This window comes from Misgurnus anguillicaudatus, chromosome 5 (assembly GCF_027580225.2).
Source record: "Misgurnus anguillicaudatus chromosome 5, ASM2758022v2, whole genome shotgun sequence".
Taxonomy (NCBI): Eukaryota; Metazoa; Chordata; class Actinopteri; order Cypriniformes; family Cobitidae; genus Misgurnus; species Misgurnus anguillicaudatus.
This window is the reverse complement of record NC_073341.2, coordinates 7,770,225-7,786,775: the sequence shown is the minus strand read 5'-3', so window position 1 is coordinate 7,786,775 and position 16,551 is coordinate 7,770,225. Positions and strand designations below refer to the sequence as shown.

At 36.1% G+C, this 16,551-nt stretch overlaps 1 protein-coding gene across 1 annotated transcript; it reads left to right on the top strand.

Annotated features, from left to right (window-relative positions):
- Window positions 1–2,178: 2,178 nt before the first annotated feature.
- On the top strand, window positions 2,179–12,605 carry LOC129413440 (taste receptor type 1 member 1-like). Its single transcript, XM_073867470.1, has 6 exons — window positions 2,179–3,031; window positions 3,138–3,438; window positions 3,593–4,333; window positions 10,064–10,276; window positions 10,363–10,483; window positions 11,304–12,605. The coding sequence occupies exons 1-6, from the start codon at window positions 2,754–2,756 to the stop codon at window positions 12,236–12,238; spliced, it is 2,589 nt and encodes an 862-aa protein (XP_073723571.1). The 5' UTR covers window positions 2,179–2,753; the 3' UTR covers window positions 12,239–12,605.
- Window positions 12,606–16,551: the final 3,946 nt, after the last annotated feature.

The following is a 16,551-nucleotide window of genomic DNA, read 5'->3' as shown; positions in this document are numbered from 1 at the left end:
GCACAGGTACTTCATGTACTACGGTTTTTGATCAGTAAATCCTTATCGATCTGAAATCACTGTTGGTTTGAGTCGTTTAAAACATGCATTTGAAAAAGCAACACTCATCAAACATAATCACTATACATGTTCTTTATTATCATGAAAATACCTGAAAAGGTTTGAAGAACAGCAATATTAATTTATCCTTAAGACATTTCCTGGAGCTGCGTGTGTCTGGTTCTTCGTCTGCAGCGCATATTGAGTTTCTGCATGAGAGCACCCCCTGGCTTATGGATGTAGCGTCATTTCACCGTAATTCATTGAGACATTGAGAAGCATAGTAATATTTTATGTTTTAAAAATAATTTTTAGTTTAAATGCAAAATACACTTATGTTTTCCCAAACTATTTGTGTTGATTTTTGTGTGTGTGGCTTCCACATGTTTCCGGTGTCTTGTTGCTGTCGTGATCTTGCCAGACCTTAGTATAGGTTCAGGTCTATGTTCTGAGGGCAAGGTCAGGGCAGCATTGTGTTTACGTGGGAACACGTGTGTTTCACATCATATCTGTGTGACACGTGTTCCCAGTGTTTTGTGGCTGTCATGGTCTTGCCTGACTTTGGTTATTATCCAGAGGGCAAGACCAGGGCAGCATTGTGTTTACGTGGGAACACGTGTGGGTTTCACATCATGTATGTGTGACACGTGTTCCCAGTGTCTTGTCACTTTTACCCTACTCCCTTATGTACTCGTGTCTTAAGTGATTGATTATGTTCACCTGTTCCCCATTGATGTGCTGTCTATATAATGGCCTTGTGTTCTCTGTGTGGTGTGCGTGCGTTGTTGAAGTTTAGTGTTCCATGTTTCTGAAGTGCTTTATTGTTCCAGTTATTTCCCGTGTTTGTGTTCCATCACAGTGTTTTCAGTTATCTTTTGTTTAACCCCCTCGTGGGTGTTTCTGTTATTCCTTTTTGTAAATAAATTATAGTTATATTTTTATACATCTTTGCGTTTGGGTTCGTCTTTTACTTTTCACAATCCGGTGTTAAACCGTACGTGACAGTTTTAGTATGTTTAATTGCACTTTTTTTACATGTGCAGTTTGTTGTTCATATTAAGCTGCAACTCATTTCACATTTACTTTTTCAAATGAAATAAAATTCATATAATAATTTCTGAACATAGCATTGCATTTGTTTTTAAAAAATTAGTTTTTGACTTGCATATTGCATACGTTGCATATTAAACTTAACTTAGCTTATCCTTCCTATTTTGTTGTTTTTTGGGGGAGTGTTAGAGTGAGATTCTGTTAGGTGGTCCTCAGAAAAAAATTGGAAGATAAAGTGGTCCTTGGGCTGAAAAAGTTTGAGAAACACTGGTTTACTTGGATTTGGAGCAACAATTTTCACAGAAAAGAGAGGAAAAACGAGCGCCATTGCGGAAAATCCTGGTGGCGAGGGAGAGAGAGACGATGCAACAATATTTGTTTAGAAAAAGGCAGGGAAATACTTCTGGTCGTTTCTCAATTGGAAGGCTGCAGCCTCCGGAGGTCAAATATGCAGGCTGCATACGTCATCAAGCCTGACGTTACACACAATCAGGACCTATCAAGCAATCTTAAACAAAGCAATAGTGACACAAAGTAATAAAACATTTTACTCACAGAAGATTACTGCGCCATTCTTGTCGGATCCAATATTGATGAAACCGCATTGCTTTTAAATCAATGTCTCACTGCAAATCCAGCGTCGACCTATGGCTTGTTCACAAAGGAATCTATGGTGAAATGACGTGAGCCAGAACTTTAACTTATGACATATAAGGTACGTGTAACAGATGATGTTGTTGCAGTTGCTCTCAACCGGAAGCAAAACTGTATCCAGGAAGTGATGCTTACCTGAGCAACGCACACCAAATTTAAAGGGCTCCAATTAATTAATGAACCGCTCAAGCCTCACTGTAATAATTTTTCTCTATTTGCCACATATGCACTTTTAGGATAAGAAATAGTAACAATAATAGCCTTTCAGAAATCTTTTAGGAGATTATGGAGACAGATGAGGGTGAATGTGTTGTTGACTCTGATGATAGATAAAGAGGTGGGAGACTGCCGTGTACGTGACACATTTCAACCTTTTTACATTTGTCACCACAATATGAATTGTATAATACATTATAATGAATTATGAAAAATAGTTTGTGGTTATTAAGTAGTTCTGATGTCTTAAAGCTCAGTCTTTGTCAGTAAGTGAACTAGAAATGGTTAAGCAAATTTAAAAATATGCAAATAATTTTCCTGACTAAAGGTCATTGTGCTTTTAATAGCAATGTATTTCCTAAAACAAAAGACAGTGAGTTTTCTTAATAAATTCACATATTTTATTATTTCAATTCTTCTGCTAAGCACCTAGCTATTGGTAAATACTATTCCATTTTCAAAGGTGTTAAGAGATAATTTCAATGGGTTTCATAAATAAGTTGCTTTAAGTTGTTATTTACTGTCTTTGTTTACTTGCATACTATTCTAAAACCTATTCGTAAAATGTGTTATTGATTAAATGTTGCTAGTCCCTATTGATGGACTTCTCTGAATTTCATTAGGAACTGACTAAAGTTGTCATGTGATTAGGATTGCATGAATGAGATAACGTGTTGAACAAATCCCACTGCCGCAGTATATTTAAAGTGATTGATTTTGCATTATCTGTTGTTTGTGGTATGGTTAAACGCTCTACTTAATGACTGATTAATGTATTCTTTGTGAATTTAGATATGAAAATTAACATTTGTGTCAGTAAATGCAGTGGTTTTACGCAAATTAAAGTATGGTATATAAATACATCCTTGTTTCATGAGCAACAGTGCATTTTAATCATGTTTCTGAGTAGCACTTTCCTTGTGACCTTTACTACTTCTATCTTTTTCAAAGTTTCTTGTATATCATCCGAGTTCAATTTAGATGGAGATTACTTACTGGGTGGCCTTTTTCCAATGCATGAAGTTGAACAGGCGGTACCCATGTTGTACCCAGATGCCATTGAATGTAAAGGGTAAGCAAGAACCGTTTAGTTGCTTTTTTATAAGGTGGATGATGTAATAATACTGACCTGGTATCAACTTTACAGTGTAAACATTTTTTTACTAATGCATTTCTAGGCAAACCTTCACAACATTTGGTTATCTTCTGTTTCAAGTCATGAGGTTTACTGTTGAAGAGATTAATAACTCAACCACCCTGCTGCCCAATGTCTCTCTGGGTTATGAAGTTTTTGATCATTGTTCTGAAACAAAGAATTTCCCTTCGGTCTTCAGTTTTCTCTCACACAATGGATCAATAAAACCTCGTGAAAAACTCAACAGTCATCATCAGTCTAAAATCATTGCTTTAACAGGACCATATGGAAGCTCAAGAAGTATTGCTGTTTCACCACTGATGGCAATTGACCTAATACCGATGGTAAATTATGTTTATTTCTAAACATAACACTGAAATAGATGGCATCAAACAAGAACATTCATTTCTGATATTTATCAATTCAGTAATTAATTGATAAACAAAAGGTTTCTTTTTATAAATATTTCACTTAACATTGTTTTCTTGTCTTTCAAAGGTGAATTATGGAGCTTCCAGTTATGAACTAAGTGATAAACTTAAGTATCCATCTTTTTTACGAACAATCCCTAGCAACAATGACTTGGCACAGATGATTACTCGCATCATCAAGTGGTTTGGATGGAACTGGGTTGCTTTTCTTGGAGGCCCAGACAATTACAGTGAAGATGGCTTGAACCTTTTTTACAAGTATTCTGGGAATGCTGGCATTTGTTTGGCTTATCAAGAGACTGTCACAATGCAGGGAAACTACAGTCAAACACTTAAAAATATCAATAGGCTGAACATTAAGGTCATTGTGGTTTTTTCTTTGGCAATGTATGCAGAAAACATACTGAGGGCAGCCATAGCAAACGACATCCGAGACAAAGTTTGGATTGCAAGTCAAACATGGGCTATGGATCAGCAGCTTTTAAATGCGCCGGGGATTGAGAAAATTGGTAAAATCATTGGCATTACGGAGAGATTGTTGTCATTGCCTGGATTTGATACATTTATTTATAAACACAAAGCAACAATGAATAAAGATAATACAAGTGATTCTGAAGTCCAGAGCAGGATGTGTAATCAAGAATGTAAGGAAGGTCCATTGTTGACTGCAGAGGCAATTTTAAACGAAAACCCCACATTCTCCTTTGGTGCCTATGCTTCTGTATATTCCATAGCTCATGCGTTACATAAAATTCTGCAGTGCAACATGAACGAATGCCGCAAAAACATAACAGTTAAGCCATACATGGTAAGTGATTATTTTAATTATAAAAAAATTAACACACTAAAGTAATATTAAATTCGTATTTTGAAAATGATATGTATTATAATAGATTTTTTGGTAACACTTTTTATGAAGCCCCCATTTAAAATGCATTATGAGGGCTTTCAAAGTTCAAGAAGCTTTATTGTCATTTCAACCATACAGTATATAGCTGATGCAATACACAGTAAAATGAAACAACGATTTTCCAGGACTATGGAGCTACACAGATCAACAGGTCGGAGGAATTTACAGTACTAACAGTAATAAGGTAGCATCAGTAAGTGATTTATAAATAGTAACATTATAAAACATAGTAAAGTGACACAGATGGGAAGTATTTACAGTCATTTAAAGTGACTGTGCATGAATGTAATAAAACACATAAGGGTGGGCGATATGAGCAAAATCTTATTTTATATCACAATAACGATACGTATCACGGTAGACTTTTTATCTTTTAATAAGGTTTTTATGTTATTAAATATGTTATTAAAATATTTAATGCCATAGAATCTTCATAATCTTTTACAAAAAAAACGTATATAAGCATAAAAAGAACCAAAACTCTCTGCCAGATGAACACCATGGAACTCGGGTGCTTTTGACGATCTCCACTGGGGATCCGTCGATGTCCCGGGGAGGGTAGTCACTCTGTGCTCTTCTTAAGTCTCTTTGGTTTAAGAGACAGGTTGTAGACTCTACACCAGGCAGTAAGCTATTACACCTCCTCTCCGTATGTTGACTTGTCATTCTTGCTGATGAGACCCACCACAGTGGTGTCATCAGTGAACTTGATAGTGTGATTCGAGCTGTGCATCACTGCACAGCCGTGAGTCAGCAGTGTGAACAGCAGGGGAGCAAGCACACAGCCTTGTGGGGCCCCAGTCAGAAAATCTAGGATCCAGTGGCAGAGGTAGGTATTTAGGCCCAGCAGGCTCAGCTTCTCAATCAGGTGCTGAGGGATGATTGTGCTGAATGCTGAACGGAAGTCAACGAACAGCATTCATACATAGGAGTCTTTGTTGTCCAGGTGGGTAAGGGCCAGATGGAGGTGTGTGACGATGGCGTTGTCTGTAGAACGCTTTGGACGATACGCAAACTGCTTGGGGTCTAATGAATGAGGTAGTTGGGTATGGTGTGTCAAATGATGAGCCTCTCTAAGCATTTCATCACGATGGGTGTCAGTGCTACGCGACAATAGTCATTAAGGACCAGACTTCCATTGGTTAACTCTGTGTAGAGATCTACTTGCATCAGCGGTGCGTAGACAAAGTTCCTGGTAGGTGGAGAAGGGATGGTCTTCCTCTCAGCTACATTGTTCTGTGCCTAAAATTAATCGTAGAAGTCGTTCAGTGCATCTGAAAGGGAGGCATCGCTGTCACAGACAGTACAAGTTGACTTGTAGTTTGTGATCACCTGGATGCCCTGCGCCGTGGGTCTTCGCTGTTATGTAAGTGGCTGTGGATTCATTGGGCGTGTGCGCGCTTTGCTTCTCTGATGGATTGGGACAATTTGGCTTTATCTGTTTTTAAGGCCATCCTATACGCTGCTCAGAAGGCGGAGTCTCTAGATTTCTGCAACGCACGCACTTCTGCAGTCATCCACAGCTTCTGGTTGGAAAATGTGAAGATGGTCTTGATGGTGTACTCATACAAGTTAATTGAATCGGCAATGTTAGCACCCCTCCTGAACACGTTCCAGTCAGTACATTCAAAACAGTCCTGAAGAGCGGTGATGGCTCCTATTTTCACCTGCTTTAGAATCGGTTTAGAGTCTCTAAGGTGGAGGCGTGGATCCGCACTGTACAAGCCAGGAATGTTTGTGTTAACAAGATCCAGCTTGTTTACCCCTCTCGTCACAAAGTTTACATACTGATGGAATTGAGGGAGCACTGATTTGAGATTTGAATTGTAAAACGGAATAATAAGTATAATTAACCTGTGATTAACTATACAAATCAGTTTTAAATGATTTAGTAGAATAATAATAACAATTAATTAATGCATTCGTCCAGCGAATATACTCATAATTGTATATTTAGAAGTTAATTCCGTGGCCTTTAGAAAATAACTTTACTACTGCTTTACAGTATATTACCTCAAGAGCATGTAAAACAAGATCGAAAGGCAGATAAATTGACTTTGATTTCATGAGCATTGAACACAGAAACAATTCAATTGTGAAATGCAAAACTGGTTTATTAAACTATGTTACACTACGAAAAACACACGAGGCTAACTATACATAGCTATCAAAAAACAAACAATAAACATGAAACATATATGAGAGAGAAAGAATTTAAAATGAAGAAAGAGTAAAAGAAGGGCAATATCACTAAAGACTTTTAACTTCTGCACAAACCATCAGAAACTTTTGAGAATCACCTTAATTATAAGGGGTAACAACTTGGCACAGCGAAATGAATAAGCGATACTTGCGTGTGTGCGCTTATGGGAGCGCGAGGAAGAGAGTTCCGCTGAGTTTGTGGTCACGTGACGGAGTCCTTGAAGTTGTCAGTTGCATGGTTCGTTCCTTGCATTATTCTGTTAACCGGATTAATCTGTGGTGATGGTTGAAGTTTGTCCACGTGAGGAGTGCCCAAGAAAACTGACCCAAGGGAGGGCAGGTCTCACAGCGAGCTGCAACCCTTGGCTGGGGGCTGTGGTCTCGCTGTTGAGCAGCGTACTGTGAGTGGCTGTGAGCATTGATGAGTGGGGGAGAGGTCCTTTCACCTCTCACGAGTTCAATCCCCTAAGGTTGAGATGACCAATGTGAGAAGCTGTCGATCGAGCGAGAAAACGAGTCTTTGTTCTCCCCGGACTTAACCTTAATAGTTGGCTATGCCAGAGATTTTGTTACAATACTAAGTTGGATTAATATTGAAATAGTTTGATACTAGTTATTACTATATGAAGCATATCATTGATCAGGAAAGGAAAAGGGGATTATTTAGAGTGTAGACAAGATATTATTTAAACACACATCAAGTAATACTTTCATAAATGTGAATTATGAGACATGATAAGATAAACAAAGCATCCCTATAGTGTTACAAGAAAGTGGTACATTACAGATACAAAGATGTAATACAAGGATATATAATCTATACATTGCCAAGCATCTTATTGTGATCTTTAGCTACAGACACATCTTTGTGCCATGACTGCTCCGTCTCTGGCTGTTGTTTGAAGTTTGCTTTGAGGTGTTAATTTGCTTATATTGCCGCAAGTAAGACAGCCAGAGAGAGTCGATAGGTCTGGAAGTGTGTGTTGTCAGGAGATTAAGATCTCGGATGAAAGAGTCCTGAGCAGACCTGGAGACAAACTCAATCTAACTACCCAGAAGACAAGACCTCTATCTGACGTCCGGCCAGATGTTACATAGCATTAGCACTGGGGGGGAATGTACACTTTGACAATGAGGGCAAATTCCACAAGCGATGAGTAGTAGTTAGAGACAAGCACAGAGACAAGCATGTGGGTTATAAGTGCATATAATGTAAATGACTCAAATATGTAGTGAACAGTGTTATGGAAAGTTACTTTTAAAAGTAATGCATTACAATATTAAGTTACTCCACAAAAAAGTAACTAATGGTGTTACTTAGTTACCTTTATGGAAAGTAATACTTACATCACTTTTAAGTTACTTTCACGTTACATGGCTGAGGCTTGATCTCTTTCAGGCCTTGCAAGTGTATTTTATGACTGAGACGTTCTGCATTCAGAAACTCCATAATTCCATCTCAAAGCATCTCCATGTCAAGCTCTAGCCTGCCATCTCCATTTCTTACTTAAACGGCTCCTGCTCCTGCGCGCAGGCATAGACTGCATAATTAAACTGAAAAATAACTTGCATTACTTTTTCAAAAAAGTAACTCAAATATTAATGTGTACATTTATAAAGTAATGCGTTACTTTACTTGTTACTTCAAAAAAGGAATATTATTACATAATGCATGTTACTTGTAATGCGTTACTTCCAACACTGGTAGTGAATTATAAGTTATCCAAAATATGTATTGCTTGCTTGTGACTCGTTCTACCTGTGGTACACCTCCAGGAGCTCAAGGTTATTTGGCAAGTAGCGGTACATCGTATCTGTCTTTTATAAATCTGATAAAACTAAAGACTTTGGATATATGAAGGATGTAATACTACTCTATAGGTACTTAAGATTAACATGGGATAAGCAAAAACAATGTGCGCAGAAACGGTTTGTGGTACAGCGCTGCTATTAATTGATTTTTTTTTTCATGATTTTTGAAGGTAATATGTACTGCAGTATTTGGTTTTAAACATTAATATGCATTTATGTTTATTTCAGTTTTGTAAAATAAGTTCAAATTATTAATCTTTTTCGTACAAACATTAATATTTATTAACACTTTCCATGCCATTAATGAGTTATCTCCTCAATTAAGAGAAAACATCTGCATGAAAAAACATGTCCCTGGTGAGGTTTTATGTTAACCTGTAATACCGCAATTTATAAAAAACTGAAGCAAAAAATTATTTACTCATTTTCAACTCTGTGTATGTTTTGATAATCGTTCTGAATCTCATCTCTAACAAAATTCCTTCACACAAATGTAATTATTTATTTTTTTAACTTTTTGCTGCTTTTTTATTTTTAAGAAAAATACCAATATTTAAGAATTTATAAGCAAAAAAAAAAATACATAGGATGAAAAGCTTTTTATTTGTTTGTTCGTTTGTTTATTGTTTGTTTGAGAGCTGAGTGTCCTTTCGTTTTATATATTTATGTGTTTATATATTTTTAAAAGAAAATTTCCTGGAAGGCATTTTGTGAAACTTTTGTGAAATTCACAAAAATGCTGGTGTGCAACATTTAAAAAAAAAGTCTGGTGGGAAATTAGTTAAAACACTCGTTTGGACAACTTTATGATGGATGGATGTGCTTTTCATTTTTGAACGTTTGTTAAATGTTTGTTAATGTGTAGTTTATTTGAATACATATGTAATGTGATTTGATCAAATAATATGCTGCCTGCTATATCTGCATGTTTTCATGGTTTCTGCAAGTTTACTACATAGGTTATTGATTTTTTTAAACCTTTTATCTTTACATCTGCACTGCAAAATCAGTAAAATATCACTTACATTGTAAATATATGAAGCCTTTAATACATTATAACTTGCACTTGTGGAGTTCTTCATGTGTTGTAAATCATCTAACTTCTAAAAGTTATGTTGAAAGTTGTATAACAACAAATAAAGAAGTATTATAATGTATTGTAACTTTTGTTATGATTATTTAATAGGTATAACATATTATAAAGTTTATTACAAGGGAATAGCCTGCATTGTAATGCATTACGAATGGTTTTATAATGCATTATAAATAGGGGCATTATAGAAAGTGTTACAGAAATGTTCATACTGGTGTACATTAGTAAACAAGGCTGTACATTAGGTTTGAATATTGGGTTGTTGAAGTGTCAATTTAAATATATTTTTACTTAGGGGTGTCAATCGATTGACTTTTTTACGTAATTAATTACATAATGAGTCGATTAATTAATCTAATCACATAAATTTTGGCTGAAAATTACCTCCCAAATGATAATTTAAAGATAATTTGTGTTAGATCGACAGCCCTACTTTCAATAATCACTGTATACATTTTTGGAGAGTTATTATTGTTGTCATTTGTTTTTAATGTGTTCATTTTTACCGCATATCACAACAGCTTCTGGAAGAAATTAAGAAGTTGGATTTTCCACTCAATGGCCGTCAGGTGAAATATGATGTTAATGGTGATCCAACCATCAGTTACGCTGTAGTGCTCTGGCAGACTGAAACAAATCCTCCACGGATTGAGATGGTGGGCACTTATGACACGTATCCAGAAACTATTTTTACCATCAATAACTCTCTCATGCCCTGGCGTAACAATACTTCTGTAAGTTATTTGTCTTGGTGAGCTGCCTTTTAATTCTATATACACTTTTAGACAAACAATTTAAGTCAACTTCTTCATCTATCAAGGTTCCTTTCTCAAACTGCTCAGCCGAGTGCAGCGAGGGACATATAAGAGTTCGTGAGGGATTTCATATTTGCTGTTTTCGGTGTAAAAAATGCCTTCGAAATACCTATGTGGATTATTCTAGTACGTACCTTCTTGATATTTTACCTTTTAAAATCCCAACTTCTACCTACACCTTTGAAAAAGTGTTTAGTTTTTTTTAAAGATGTGATAAAATCTTAAAAAATTCCTTAATCTTTTTCCTGCACTGCACAGATATGCTTTATAATGGCTGTTATTTTTTAATTCTAAATGAGCATTAATTAAAAAATCAATGGCTTATATCTACCCAGTCTCACGAGGTTTAGTGATATAGTCACATAGATTTTGATTATTTTTTCGTGATATTATCATGAATTTCCGTGTTTTTTCGTGATCGTATAATGAATTCCTGTTTTCGTGTGATTATCACGTATTGGTTACTCAACTGCTTTTTCCTATTTTTAAACCATTGTCGCTTCGGTTTAGGGTTAGATTTTGTGTTTGCATAAGAATGTATCTTTATGTACTGGTTTATGCAATTTTTTCTGATTTATTTTTTGTCGCCTTAGGGTTAGAGTTGAGTTTGGGTAGGGATGTCATTTTATGTAAATCTAACCCTAAACCAAAGCGACAATGCTAAGAAAATAGGACAAAACAGTTGAGTAACCAATACGTGATAATCACACGAAAACAGGAATTTGTTATATGATCATGAAAAACGTGGAAATTTGTAATAATATCACGAAAAAAGAATAAAAATATTAAGTGACTATATAACGAAATTTCGTGAGACTGGGCTGCTTATATTCTGTATATCCATCCAATCAAACTGTGATGTAGTCTAATTACCAACACATTTGCTTTCTTACAATACTTTGATTTTGGCTGTAATACTAGACATTCATATGTTTTTTTTTTTCAGGAGACCCCTATACCTGTTTTCCATGTGCAGAGAGTGAATGGTCTGATGAAGGCAGCACAACCTGTAAGACACGTTTAGTCGTCTATCTACAGTTAACAGAAATCCCCTCTATTCTTGTCATATTATCTACTGTATGCCTCATTGCTCTGCTCATTTTCAACTTTTGTCTTTTCACCTACAATTACAACACACCAGTGGTGAGATCTGCTGGCGGCAACATGTGTTTCCTAATGTTAGCATGTTTAACAATGTCTAGCATAAGTGTGTTCTTTTTCTTTGGACAACCCACATCTGTACATTGTGTGTTGAGAAATTTTATATTTACATTTTTCTTCACTGTCTGTCTCTCTTGTTTGACCGTTCGCTCTTTTCAAATAATTTGTGTCTTCAAAATGGCTGCAGAGTTCCCTAAATTACACAGCTTGTGGGTAAAGCACAATGGCCAGTGGCTCTTCATTATGTCGTCATCTTTCATTCATTTCATTTCTTGTTTATTATGGGCAACTGTATCACCTGACGATCCCGTCAGGGACTCAACTACTTTTAATGACCAAATTATGCTAACTTGTGAAAGGAGAAACACTGTAACCATCAGCATTGTTTTGTTCATAAGTTGGTTTCTTGGTTTGCTGTGCATCTCATTTTCTTACATGGGAAGAGATTTGCCCAAAAATTATAACGAAGCCAAATCAATAACCTTTAGTTTGCTTTTGTACTATCTGAGCTGGATTACATATTTCACAATATATCTCAGCTTCAAAAGCAAATACGTCCTACTTTTGAATGCACTGGCCCAAATAACAAGTATATATGGAATTCTCTTCAGCTATTTCATACCAAAATCTTACATTATGTTATTTCAGCCGAAGAAGAACACAGCTGCATACTTTCAAACATCTATTCAGAATTACACACAAACTATTAGTAGAAGTTAAACCGCAACAATGATGCTGCACAAATGCAGATGGTAAGTCTCCTTATGTAAGAGGATAGTTATTAAGATGTATTAAGAGACATCGGATAACAAATCAGTCATTAGACATTTTAGAAAGTGTTTTGTTTTCTTTGTTAATTACGCTCAGTAGCATTCATTTCTTACATTTAAAGTAGATCTTTCTGTGTTTGTAGTCATCGCAATTTTTTTATTTGTTGTGGTATATTAATTAATCAATTTAGAATTTTGTGTAGCCGTACATGTGTATTGATCTCATATAATACTGTCAAAAATCACAATGTTCTAATTCTTGGTGTAGTCTACACTCAAACAGTTAAGATCATAGTTTTTCCACCATGTTAATAAAAATAGAAAATGAACATCAATTCTGGGCTCTAATTTACTAACGTGTTTTACTTGTGCGCAAATGACAATTAAAATATTTTTTAAAACAGTTTTGTTGCTTTTTTTCTATGTTATCTGGTATGTCAATTTATTTTTTGATTTTTGATGTGCCTAAGGAATGAATAACAGCATGTGTATAACATAACATAAGACAGCGTCTTCAAAAGATTAATATGTTCAGTGTGTGGTGCTAATGTGGTACTACTTTTAGAGCACAGAGGAGCTTATCGATTTAAAACTTTAACTTTTATTACATTAAAGAGCAGAATTTTATATTTAAATCATTTTCTTCTAATATCCTTAGATATATCCATGTTTAGAATTTTCTGCATAATTACATGCCTAAACATTTTTTTACAGAGTTTTTTACATTTCTCATCCAATTATAACGTTATTTACTAGTTTTAAACTTTGTGTATGTTTTGATAATCATTCTAAATCTAATCTCTAACAAAATTCCTTCACAAAAATGCTATTATTTCAGCTTTTTGCTAAAAAAAAAAACATATTTAAGAATGTATAAGCAGAGAAAAAAAATATAGATGAAACCTATTTCCCCGATTTGTTTGTTTGTTTATTGTTTGTTTGAGAGCAGAGGGTTTGTTCTTTCATTTGATATATTTGTATATGTTTTTAGAAGAACATTTTCCTGGAAGGCATTTCGTAAAACTTTTGTGAAAATCACAAAAAAAATAACCAAGGAACACTACAGTTAGCAGCTCAACCCTGACTGAGTCTCCATCCTTTAAAATCCCTAAATAGCCAAGCACCTGTCTTCTTCTGGTTCCCAGTTTGTGACTAAAAATAGAGGGGACAGAACCTTTGCATGCCCTAAATAATGGAAAAGCTTGCCTTGTTAAATTCATACATCTGTGTCTCTCTGGCTTTTTATACTGTGTGATGTATATAGACTGTTTATAAATTATATATATGTAAGCAATAAGGTACGAGAGGCTGTGCTGTATTATTCACGATACAGCACTTGCCTCGAGTACCTTATTGCTTTTATAAAACGGTTACTACACAATATTAAAGTAAAAAAAATATTAGTGCAACTTTCATGAAGTTAAATCAATAAAAGCATTCCTTCCGCTAGAAAAAATAGTCCCTGACTGCGAACAATACAACCCAGTATCACGAAATTGCGTGACTATTTCACGCATGGACCAGCGTGACAATGTCACGCTTTGCCGCGTTTGAGCGTGTGCATTTCACGCTTTCTGTTTGTGTCGCTGTCACGTATTGGTTACTCAACTTTTTTGTCCTAATTTCTTACCATTGTCGCTTCGGTTTAGGGTTAGATTTACATAAAATGACACCCTTACCTAAACAAACTCTAACCCCAACGTCAGGTGACAATTGGTTAAAGTTTAGAAAATATAAAAGAATAAGTATTGTATCTTTTTATTTTATAAACCAATACTTAAAGTGACAAATACTTAAAGTGACATATAACACAAGCACCAAATCTAACCCTAAACCGAAGCGACAATGGTTTGAAAATAGGACAAAAAAGTTGAGTAACCAATACGTGACAGCGACACAAACAGAAAGCGTGACATGCACACGCTCAAACGCGGCAAAGCGTGACATTGTCACGCTGGTCCATGCGTGAAATAGTCACGCAATGTCGTGATATAGGGTTGAACAATAACATGAAAGCTCAAATAAAAACAACAAACTGTTCTCAAACTTTGTCTCATTATATGTTTATGTGTTGCTAAGGGTGTTGCTAACGGCGCAGTGATATTAAATAGAACTGTTGGGTGAAGCGGTCATAGCAGTGTTTTATCGTGAATAAAGCACACCTATTGACCAATTAGAATCAAGGATTGGAACTAACCGTTTTATAAATATATATATATAAAACCAAGGAACACTAAAGTTATGTAAGATTCTCATCTTTGGACTGTTAGCTTCCTCCTGGCCAGCAGATGGCGCTTTTCTCTGATACTTAGTAATTAAGCCTGATGTGTTACACCTGTTTTTGTTCTATATAAGTGAAGTTTTGCCATGCCTTCTTTGTTCAGTCTTGAGTTTTTGTTACCAGTTGCCAGTCTATATGCTACTCTTGGAAGTTTATGTTTTTGACCCTTGTGTCTGTTTTCTTTTCCCTGTTTTTTGGAAACACGGCTTCCTTTATTTTGTTGTATTTTTTCATCCAGTAAAATGTATCAGTTAAATCAAGATCCAGGTCTCTGTGCTGTTTTCCTATCTCTGCTCTTGGATTCACTCAGTGGGGAGTTAGCTCTGTGAGAAAGATCAGTGACTTTGAGTATAGAAGACCAGGGTTCAATCCACACCTAAGACACCCCGTTACAAGTTAGCAGCTCAACCCTGACTGAGTCTCCATCCTTCGAAATTGACATGGAAAGTTTACGTGAGGAGCCAACCACCTCCACGCCTCAGAAAACTCAGGTTATGTAAAATGTTCAAAATATCTAAAACATCAATTGGCTTAGTTGTTTTGTTTAACTATGGTAAACATACTAAGTAGAGTAAAGAGGTACAGAGAGCATAACACTGAGAGCCCCACAGATTCAACACCGGTCACCACATATTTTGTTTTGTTGTTTCTTTTTTTAATGCTATTTAAAACACGTAGCATATTCGTTCAGCTGCATTTACTTTCCCTGCTCTCCCTCCATCTCTCTGTCACTCACGCATTTCTCTTACATATATACACACAGCCCCTCCCCTCCCTGCACACCTGTCTCCATGAAAATTAGATCATACTTGGAAGCGTGGCCTGCAGCACCTCGACAGGTAGTGGTGTTCTCAATGTGCATTCCTCCGTGTACTTACTTTTTCGTGTAAACATTGTGAGTGTACCTCTTCGGTCAGCAGTGTCACAAACAAGGGAACTGCACAGATGAGCTGGCAGGAGAAAAAAGTTGTAGTGTCAGAGTCCAAGGTACTAAAACTGTTCAGATTCTGCCAAACATGTGCCACCATCATAGGCAAAAGAGAAGTGTCATATCTTGGGTCCCAGATGTAGGTCGAGTGGGAGTGTTCAGAAGGTCACAGTGAAACTTGGACGTCATGTCCCTTTGAACGTGGAATGCCACAGTCTTACCTTCTCCTTGCTGCCGTACTATTTACTGGAAGCACATTCACCAAGTTGGAAGAGTGGGCCAAACTCATCAATCTTCTGATCTTTAGCAACAGCACATTCTATGACATACAAAACTCTTACTTGCATCCAGTCATTCAGGCTGAATTTAAACTACAGAAAAGCATTGTATTGGCGAAGTTGTTCACGGAGCAGCAAGATGGAAAAATGACACACCTTTCTTCTGATAGCCGGTCAGACAGCCCTGAGTTCAATGCAAAATATATAACTTATACTTTCATGGCTGACCCCGGCAGGGAAATTGTCCATTCAGAGTTGGTCCAGGTATGTTACATGAATCAAAATTCAATCAATAATAATAATCATATTATTATTACTTTTAATATTAAAAAGAAAAAGAATATATTTTATTTGTATGTGCTCAAACTTTGTCATTTCTATCTCTTATTATACACCTTTTTAGGTGACCACAAGCTCAGGGGCTATGGAGACTGTTGCCCTCAGGCGCGGAATAGAGCATCTGCTTGACAACGGCCTACATCTAGAGGTCTTGGCAACTGATCGTTCCACGAGTGTCAAGAAAATAATGTGCATGGAATATGAAGAGGTTGATCATCATCAATTTGATATTTGGCACACTGATAAGAGTGAGTACAATCTGCCACTATAAGTTAAAAGCTTGTGATGGGTATGTCGGTATAGCTATTAACCACATTTCTGGTTAAATTCATGCCATTAGACGTACAGTACACAACAATTTACTAGACAGGGAGGAAATATTGCATTCATAATGGCAGGTGATTCATCCACGATTATGAATGCGATATTTCCCTTCT